This window comes from Colias croceus, chromosome 24 (assembly GCF_905220415.1).
Source record: "Colias croceus chromosome 24, ilColCroc2.1".
NCBI classification, from domain to species: Eukaryota; Metazoa; Arthropoda; class Insecta; order Lepidoptera; family Pieridae; genus Colias; species Colias croceus.
The window spans coordinates 4,485,122-4,495,370 of record NC_059560.1 but is presented as its reverse complement, the minus strand read 5'-3'; the positions used below and the strand labels follow the sequence as shown (position 1 = coordinate 4,495,370).

At 31.3% G+C, this 10,249-nt stretch overlaps 1 protein-coding gene across 3 annotated transcripts; it reads right to left on the bottom strand.

Annotated features, from left to right (window-relative positions):
• Nucleotides 1–1,016: 1,016 nt before the first annotated feature.
• Nucleotides 1,017–7,873, bottom strand: LOC123702779. Of its 3 annotated transcripts, none has more exons than XM_045650570.1 (9): nucleotides 7,784–7,873; nucleotides 7,484–7,545; nucleotides 5,721–5,949; nucleotides 5,234–5,448; nucleotides 4,053–4,283; nucleotides 3,622–3,738; nucleotides 2,397–2,563; nucleotides 1,941–2,033; nucleotides 1,017–1,114 (listed from the first exon to the last, which is right to left on the bottom strand). In XM_045650570.1, the coding sequence occupies exons 1-9, from the start codon at nucleotides 7,836–7,838 to the stop codon at nucleotides 1,045–1,047; spliced, it is 1,239 nt and encodes a 412-aa protein (XP_045506526.1). In that variant the 5' UTR covers nucleotides 7,839–7,873; the 3' UTR covers nucleotides 1,017–1,044. The 3 variants fall into 3 exon arrangements, with proteins under 3 accessions (XP_045506526.1, XP_045506528.1, XP_045506527.1); XM_045650572.1 differs by having other exon boundaries at nucleotides 7,718–7,822; XM_045650571.1 differs by lacking the exon at nucleotides 7,784–7,873 and adding an exon at nucleotides 7,667–7,776.
• Nucleotides 7,874–10,249: the final 2,376 nt, after the last annotated feature.

Sequence of the window (10,249 nt, the reverse complement as noted above, 5' to 3'; positions counted from 1 at the left end):
TAAATTAATATACATTATATTACGATTTAGTCCCTGTTATATTTTCCATAGGAAAAGTTTCATTTAAATAAAAATTAAATATGTCTATAATTTCGTAACTCTACATCATACTTAAATTGTGTTAACAACAGCATACAACCAAGTATTTAGTCTTACTGCAGTGACGTCACAACACATGCAGCTCGAATTAAATGCAGCCGCTAAAGAGCTGAATTACATCGTAGGTATATTAATTCCATAATGTTTGCTAAAGCACTGCATAGTGTCAATATAACAAAAAACTTTAATCTTTAGTTTAACGCAAATTTACTGAATACTGGCGCTTTTGACAACGAACAAAAAATTTCATCCTCCCAAAAAATTATCATAGCTTGGATTTAGATACAATTTGTACAATAATATTGACGTCTAGATTTTATTCTAAATACACGGCATTCATTATGGCAAATAAGAAAATTTAATAAAACTTTAAACAACAACGAAGAATAAAAAAAAAGGACGAAGTAATATCGCAATCAACAGCTTCGTTAAATTAAAACAAAAACGTCAAATTTAAACAAAATTAAATGGAGCGACAAAATTAAAACCATAAATAACTTTAAAATTTTCAACTATTGCAGACGTCTGGCGCAGAGTAATAAAATAATGTTAATTAAGTTTAATCAAGGTTCAGTCTAATTTCAATCAATTGCTTAGTTCTGCTTGTATAGAGGTAATGAATCAGTGGAACTTTATTGTTTAAAATTGTCTAGTTCAATATTACTTTAATAAACATTAATCTTGTAAAAAATTATAAAAATACATTTTAAATAAAAAAAGTCAATTAAAATCGTCTAGTTCAATATTATTTTAATTAAACATTAATGTTGTAAAAAATTAAAAGAATACATGTTAAAAAAGCGTAGAAAATAGACTGCACGATAAAATCTTTTGTTGGCATTCACAGAATGAAATAATATTACAAATAAGGCAGATTTTGGCATGACAGGATACCAAGGCTTAATAAAACTCGAATATTTTTTGAACATTTTTATATTTTCGTTTTCAACCATAAACTCCAATTGGTATTTGCGGTCGTAGTCTGATCTTCTCTATTCTTTCGTTTTCAGCTGGTCTGTGAGAAATAATAATACATTGTTATATTAATTAAATACAGTATCATTCAAACTAGAATAAGAACTTTTCTAGTAAGTAAACTAAAACCTTCAGCGACCAATGAAAGATGAAATAATAATAATAGTTTAAAAAACTAAAAAACACGCTTTTTATAGAAAACCGAACTAAAAAATAGAAAATTTTATCAAATTAGTGTATTGTCATCGGTCCTCAATAAATCTACAAAGTTTGAACGAAATCTGGCCGTTTAAAGTGGGTCAAAATCGCGCCCAAAGAAGTCGGTTACAAACATACAGGTGAAGCTAATATAAAGCGTGTAAAAATAAAAATAAATTCTAATATTACTTAATAGGTATGTACCTACATAATAATCAAAATAGCTAATATTTTAAACAAACGTTTTACCTATAATAAGGACTAAGTAGTGTATAATCTACAATTTCGTAATGAGAGCCGTCAATTCACTATCAAATACAGTGCAATGATTAACTATGAACAGTAAATAGTATAGGTTGAGGATAATCTATAATATTAGTTTTGGGCTCTACATCTATACTACTTACTTGTTTCAATGCGCTAATCTCAGGAACTGCTGGTCCGATTTGCAAAATTATTTCGGTGTTAGATAGACCCTTTATCGAGGCTATAAGCTATAATCTACAATTATATCATCACGCTAAGAACAACAGGATAGGAGCACTGCGGGGGAAACCGCGAGGCACAGCTTGTATACTATAAAAGATTATATTGCTAACCTAATATAATCTAGAGGAATATAAAATATATCCAGAAGAAAATAAAAATATAATAATCATAAAAATCACCCGTCAGGATGGTTTATCCAAGATATTTTTCTTTCTACAATATCGAAGCCTCGTTCCTGTGGTGATAAATTACATTGCCTTCTCGAGCCTTTCCTGTAAAACATAATTATAATAAGTTTTTCCGTATATTTGCAATTAGTGTAAGTATAACTTAAGTTTCTAATAATACTAATATAGTAACTAAATGGTGCAAGTTTAGACATCAATATGCATATTCAGTAACTTAAGCTGCTAATGATATACTTCAGTTCAAGTTAATTAATCGATTTTTAACGACTTTAATGTACGTACTTCTTAATAACAGCATTTATGAAATTTGATCAGTTCCAGAAGCACTTTGATTTAAACTGCTTCATTTTATTTATCTTGTATCATGGCGTCTACTTTCTCAATTAATTGTAAAGTCATCTACTTACCTCTTATAGTCACTGAACTAAATTAAAAATATTTCCTTACCCAGATAGATTCAACACGCAATCCAAGAACACTCCGTTACACTGTGTACTAGTAAAGAGGTAAGGTCCATCGCACTCCAGGTTAGACTTCACTCGGAACACAGAGGCTACACCGATCAGTACTTCATGTGTCCCCACCCAAGTGACGAGCGGACCGCCGTGGTCGTTCTGAAATTAATTACAGAACTAGCAAAACTAACGTAAGGAAAATGTTTCTCCTACAGGGATATATGCATCTTATGAGGGTACTACAGCTCATCGCCAGTGACTTTGCCCGCATATTCGAAGGAAATTACCACGGAAATTACATGTTTATCAACTGTAAAAATAAGGCTATATATAATATATTATCTACTTTCTAGCCAATTCAAAAAATCACTTGGTTGCGATGAGAGAGCACATTTGTAAGGCATAAAAAATTCTAATAGCAGTAACTAATGATACGTCGATCATATTATAGATATTTTATAAATATAAGAGAAATTGTAATGTGAATAAAGTGCAGATAAAATATAGGACATTTGTTTTATTTGTGGATTAGCACCAACTCTTGAGCAACCTCTGTTTTTTATGTTAATTTCATACGAATACATTCATATCATTATACTCAGACAGAATAGAGCGAATTTTATTCTATTGGGAGCGAATTAAAGTGGATAAATATGAATTGTTTCGGAGGCTTGTTAAAGAATATAATAGGATTCATTTCAAAAATAATTGGTGGATAGCTTCTAGAAAATAGTATTAAACCAACGTAGGAATTTTAATGATCGCTGAAACTTATAGAACGAGTACTTTATTAAGATATTATAGCTTATAATTATTATGATCAGTCTCAAAACCGTGTACCACAATAATTTAAAATAGGTACCCTACGTTCTGTGTACTTTAATGAATATTAGAGTTATTTTGCTCCTACATTTTAGTACCTACAGTATGATATAGTTAATCTAAAAGAATGCATATGTGAATTGAAATAAAAAAAAATATTAAAATTATTACTTACTAGCTTTCACCCGCGGCATCGCCCGCGCTAAGAAAAACCCGCTTAGTTCCCGTTTCCTTGGGATTTCCGGGATAAAACCTATCCTTTGTCCTTTCTCGGGTATCAAAATATCTCTATACCCATATGCAAATTGGTTCAGTAGTTCAGGCGTGATTGAGTACCTAACAGACAGACAGAGTTATTTTCGCATTTATAATATTAGTATGGATTAATTTTGTACCTGACAAATACCATTTCTTCTAGTGTAAGTATAATTTCCCATAACAGTAACGTTGTCTAAATTTCTTCTAGTGTCGTCACTGCTTTCATTCGGGTCCTTGGCGCATTGTAAATATTCCTGAAAATTTATGGTAACTTCACAAAATTTTTAAAGTTAGTTTAATCAATATTTAAAAAAATTCTAGTTTTTTAAGTGTTTACTTCAGAATTGCTTTTAACTGAATTAAAAAAATCATAATTAATAAAATCTATGCAACTTTATCTGTAGTTTCATTCCGCAACCTATTCTTATTAAAATTCGCCAACCAAGAATACATTGATTTTCCCAACTAGTGTTTATTATTCTTATTGGGAATTTCCAATCACGTAGCTTAATAAAAAAAAGACATTTAATTTAGCAACTTACACATACCTAACACAATATGAACTCACCACACCATCAATAAGAACTTTCTTATACACGCATCCATCAGCTACCAACTCAGCCTTCTCAATAATTTCCCCCTTGTCATCGAGATTGCCCGCCGCATACGTACAGATCATGTATTTATCTATTATCTGCTCCATTTCAGCAGAATAATGTTCTTTACACCTTTCCTTGCTGTAAAGTCGTGTGGACGCATAACGCAGCTTTTCTTGGTTCCAGTCTTCACGCTCTTTCGTCTGTTATATTAAGAGAAGATAGTAAACTTTTAAGAAATGAAGCTTACGTACTTGCATATTTTGCTGCTTTATTGTTCATAAATTATACGAAAATTTTGCGCATTCTCAGACTACCATCGAATGAACTCTTTTTCTTTTATCAATAATAGAAAATATTACAATGAAATTGTAGATAACATATTTTTTTCTTCATGTAACCAAGCTATCGAAATCTACTAAAATATATTATCATAAATCGTTATCTAAAGTAGATATCTCTTATAAATGATTGTAACAGATTATTCGTGGAATGTATTAGAATCAAATATCACAAGGAATATGATTGTGTTATTTTCAGAAAGGATTCACCTTGGAATCAGTCAGATGAAATATGAATTGAGATAATATTATTGACATATTGACAGCACTGTGCCTCAGACACAATTTAATATACTAGCTGTTCCCTGCGGTTTCACCCGCGTGGCTCCGTGGCTTGGCCTTGATGATAAATAGCCTATAGGCTATATAGCCTTCCTCGATAAATAGGCTATCTAATACCGAAAGAATTTTTCAAATCGGACCTAGTTCCTGAGATTAGCGCGTCCAAACAAACAAACAAACTCTTTAGCTTTATAATATTATAATATGCACTATGTATACTTATAGTATACTAATGTGTATTTGTGATTATAATTTCTTACGGAATTCAATAAACATTTATAATAAGAAGAATTTGCGTTTTAGGTACTCAACAGTCCTTTATAATAAAACTAGCGGTCCGCCCCGGCTTCGCCCGTGGTACATATTAACGTTTTCTCTACATAAGAACCATCCTCGTACTTCAAGGAATATAATAAAAAAAGAATTATCGAAATCGGTTCAGCCGTTCTCGAGTTATGGAATTACAACGAAAAGTGGCATTGATTTTTATATATTAAGATGTATGTTATAAAATGAATAAAAGAATTTACCGATCGCCATTTACTCAAATGTCCCCAGCCCATAACAATAGCATCTATCCCTGCTTCTTGGTACTTGGGGTCGTAATTGACAGATATAGTAGCAGGTATATAAGAACAATCGGTATTATATGTTTCGTCTGATAGACTGAAGGCTGATTCTACTTTGACTACAGCTATGTCGATGGACGACCACTTTTCGATCTTTGCGTAGTCCAAATTGTATGCTGAAAATGTTTTAAAATGTTGAGACTTGTATTTTGTAAACTTATTGGCGTTTAGTATTCGCTAATGTAAAATATTATATTCTCTGAAAAACACAGTTTCTATAAAAGGAGCTGACATTTTGAGACGCGACTCTATATTATTTTCTCTTAGAAAATATAAAGAAAAGATTTTAACGGATTTTAAACGCGATTTATTCATTATACTACTATCCCAATTCTTCTTCCCTTCTCTTTTTAAATTTTAACCCTGATCAAAAGAATAAAAAACTTACTTTTAGGCACACAAGTAAACACAACCTTCTTTTTCTTCGATTTAGTGCATTTATCCTTATTAAGATCGTTGGGTTTCACATATTTATCATAGCCAGCTATCACGTACATATGACGAACGTCTTCAACGCAAGCTGCAGAGGTGATCACAAACCAGGGGGTGACTAGCGCCCCCCCACAGATCCAGGCATCGTACTTTTGGGGGGAGAGAGGCGCTTTGGTAAGGTAGACCTGGTAAGGGATTTAGCAGATTAATTGTAAACGCAAGTTGAGTTATTAAATATTATGTTGGTTAAGAAACATTTGTAAAAGAGATTTACTAGATTTGTTATAAAAAAATTCGGGGAGAGCATAATGACTCTACAAAATTAATAAAATTAAAATAACGAAATTTCATTTTAACTATAATTTAACGACAATCTTAACAATACTTAATACTATAACCAGTTCTATACAAACTGGTGAGCTATAACAAAACATGTAGGTACTTGTACATTATTGATATTTTCATCAGCTATTAGGAATTATAAAGAACTAATAAACGCTAAGAAGTACCTAATAAACTTTATAAAGACATTGTATTACAAATTATCTATCTACGCTTAGACAATATAATTTCATCAGTAATTGCTTCATATTTAATGCTTACGAGACTTGAGAATTCTCTGATATAGTTGCGTCTCGTTAGCTAAATCCCTAGTGAATTGTTTGCATGTATTGTATGTTGCATAACTAGCAAGGAAGACGGCCAGCGTCTAAGCCAATTATCAACGTCCCTTACCAATTTATAATTGAAAGGGTTTATTTTTTAATTATGCCTTTGCATTTTCGCCAGAACAAATTATGTAGGTACCTACATAATAATCTAGAATTTGAAACAATATTTTCGTAGAGATTTTAGTTTGTATGCCATTCGGTATTTCCTCAGTCATCACTATACTTAATCAATTAAAACTACTATCCACAAGTAAATTATGGAACATATTGTAAATTTTTCAGTTCTGTTTTAGGTGGATATATAAAACTTACTTAAAATAAAATAAAAGAGAGAATTCTGAATTCGCCTGATTAAATTAGATTTGTAGTGTTTTTGTTAAAAATAATAAGTATTATAAATTATATTATACACTTAAGAACAAACTTCGTTATGTACCCATGCATAAAATAATATATTACAAAGGTGTACAGAAACGTATTAGATATTCAGCATTATCTTAGTTCAAATGCCTCAAACGTAATGCACAGTCAATAGTCAAAGGCACATAGTATTTCTATGCAAATTAATCCCATGTCCAGATTAACTGAAGCTTAGCATTCATAGGAAGCTTATAGTATGCTATTACTAATTACTATGGAATTGATGAAGCCCGTAGCTTGATTAAAATCTTGTTAAATACAAGTTTCTTGAAGGGAAAAGTAAATGTGCTATCGAATGTTCCACATAATACAAACAGTCTCCTTTTTATCGAAATTTTTAACTAAGTATTGCAACACAATACAAATTAATTACTTTTCAAACAAGTAAATAAGGATAATTGGTTGTTGATAAGTAATCACAAGGAATATCTGACTCTACCAAGAACTGTATTTCAAAAATTAGCTTTTTTAAAAAAAGGTGTTATTGCTAGTTCCCAAAAAATTCGAATAGGCAACTAAGAACTGATTTTACTGTGTTAATGCATAGAGCGCAATTTGGTTTAAGTATTTATTATTAGATTTATAAAATTATTTAAAAAAAATGCCGTTATTTAAATAAATTCCTTACCACGTATCTTTTCTCACTGCTAAGTACAAGTCCATCTTTAATTCTTCTTTCTGATACGCAACCTTAAAATCAAAGCTTAAAATATCAACAATTTCGAAATAACTCAGAATATAAATCAGAATTGTTAGTGGCATAATTTTAAATTAAAATGAATACAATAGAAAGTGAATCAATAATATGTACCTATCATAAAATTAGGATAAAATTTACTTCAAATTTATAATTTATTCGTACCTAATTAGGAAATTGATAATTTCAGTAAAAATTTCTTGATTTTTTAATAACCAACTAAAAACTTACATCCCAATAAAATCAATACACCACCAACTAAACAACAACAGAATATCTGCGCCATTTTTATAAAATCTCTGCATTGTTATTATTTCCTTCCATCGCATGCTTGAGTGAAATACAAAATTAACTAAGATTAATCGGCTTTACTCTAAAAATATTGCGCAGTTCATACAAATTTACGGAAAACAATTTTCTATTAGACTAGCAAATTGAAATTTTTTGCTCGTGCATTTTAATGAGCTTTGCTACTCCATAAGATCATGTGGAATATTCGTAATATGTAGATACGTATATATAAAACATGTTTCATCTATAATAACCACCTACTATGATTTTCATTTTTTTAATAAATAATCTCTAAAATATGTTTTATATCAAACAGGGGAAGTCTCTTCAATAATAATTGTAGATAGGCATTGAAGAAATGGAAATTCACACGTAAACGGAAATTCAAATAAATCTACCTATACCGAAATAATATTATAATAAATGGTACAACGACATCGCTGCTTCTACATAATATGACCGCTTTATCCAAATTAGGTAGAGCGGCTTAAACACAATCATCGTGTTTCTTGGGCTTAAATACAAATCAAAACGTTTAAAAACACCAACTATTTTATTCGTTGTTTTTTACATGATAGAGATTACCAGAGATTTTTTTTGAAAAAATTCTCTGGTTATCCAAATTAAAATTATCGGTTTCACATTCACGCACACTCAGAATTCTCTTGCAAAATTATAATCGTGTATAGCCTCTCCTTTGATCGAATTTTCTCAAGCGTAAATTAATTGAAGTTCCCAGATAATGCAAATTGCCTCTTATCCTATTTATTCAATACCTCGCTCTTGATTGAGTCGAGACGACCAATGGTTGAGGTCACTCGATCTTATTATATCGAGATTAAACCGAATATTCTATTAGTGTAACCTTACCATTATGGCAGCAAGACGTGACCAGGAAATTTTAAAGCATTTTATTTTCATAAAATATACAGCACAGGTAGGCTATGTGGGTGGCGTGTTACGACTACTAAAAGCTGCAGTCACTTCATTATAATATTATTTCGATATTATTTTAGAGAAATGTGATATTTATTGCTTTACAGCTAAAGTATCAAATTACGCGTTCGGTTGAATGAGATGTTTTACCGTCAATACTAATTACGATAACAATTCGATAAGATAGCCATTTATTTTCTAAAAGTTAGTAACTAATAACATCCGTTACATACCTATGTGATATCGTATTAAAATCGATGCAGCCGTTTCAGAGGAACCCACAAATATGCAAGTACAGGTTTAAAGATAGCGATACATTTATTTTATTATAAGTATAACTGTATACATTAATTTACTTAAAACTTATTGTATAAAAGATTTAAAATGACATCAGATATAGCAAAGCGATGGAACTAATATAACTATAACTTCAGCAAGACACAGGATGCATGCTGTAGACACTAGATATACATTTCACTTTTTGAAATCTTCACATGTCATGAACGTTACATGAAAACTCGATGAAAAACTAATTTTGGTGAAATTTCGCGGTTTTTAAGCATTTTTTTAACAATGCAGCGTTAGGCCTTCGTGGTTAAACCTTTTAGATAGGGAGGCGAGGTAGCTAAATGGCGTAATTAAACGGCGCCATCGAGACTTATCAAAATCGATAGATAAAATAATTTCGAAAAGAAAAGCTTCTATGGTAAAAACCATTTTAGCGGTGGGTTTGGCGTGTACGGATTTTCAAAAATGTAAAAAAAAATAGTTACTTGGGCATTCTCGAGCGCGTCAGATATTCATACTACGTATGCCCCAAGTGCCTCTGATAACAACGGTGTACTAATCTGCCGGTTTGCGTGGTGGGGCTAGGCATATTAATTCGTCAAAAATGCACAAAAAAAAAATTTACTCGAGCGCGTCAGATTTTCGGAAGGGGTGTTAAGTAGGCTCCAAGGAAGCTCCCCTTAAAAAAACTGACGATTTCGGCGTGACGATAAGTTACGATGAATTTTTGAAAATGCAGAAAAAAAAAGTCCTTTTGAAATACTCGAGCGCGTCAGATTTTCATAGGGGAGGTTTATCTCGGTCTCCTGAAAGCATATTTTCTTAATCTGACGAAAATGTTGGTGGGTTCTCTTAATCTGACCGAAAAAGGTTTGAGAGTTTCTTTTTTTTAATCATCGTTATTTCATATCAATTTTTCTTAACACCCTCAGTTTTCGAGATATACTCAAAAAACCGGGAGTTTGAGTTTTTATGATGCTTCAAGTCAAAAAGTTTTAACTTTGGACAAAAATGTAAAGAGACCTTTTTTGTGTAAAATAAAATTACCTTTTTTGTTTATTCAAACTTTTTTTTTGTAAAATGTATCGTTCGCGACTTATATACTGCAACGCGTTTTTCGGAAGACGAAATGGCTCCTCCAGACTTCCGGTCACGCGGAAACCGGCAGATTTTGTATTTTTA

What these genes read in the sequence shown, in the direction of transcription:
- LOC123702779 (XM_045650570.1), bottom strand. Translation starts at nt 7,838, where the DNA reads ATGGCGCAGATATTCTGTTGTTGTTTAGTTGGTGGTGTATTGATTTTA. An exon ending in TGTATTGATTTTATTGGGAT is followed by an intron (nt 7,546 to 7,783) that starts GTAAGTTTTTAG and finishes TTTGATTTTAAG; the next exon opens with GTTGCGTATCAGAAAGAAGA. An exon ending in TGCGTGTTGAATCTATCTGG is followed by an intron (nt 2,034 to 2,396) that starts GTAAGGAAATAT and finishes TATGTTTTACAG; the next exon opens with GAAAGGCTCGAGAAGGCAAT.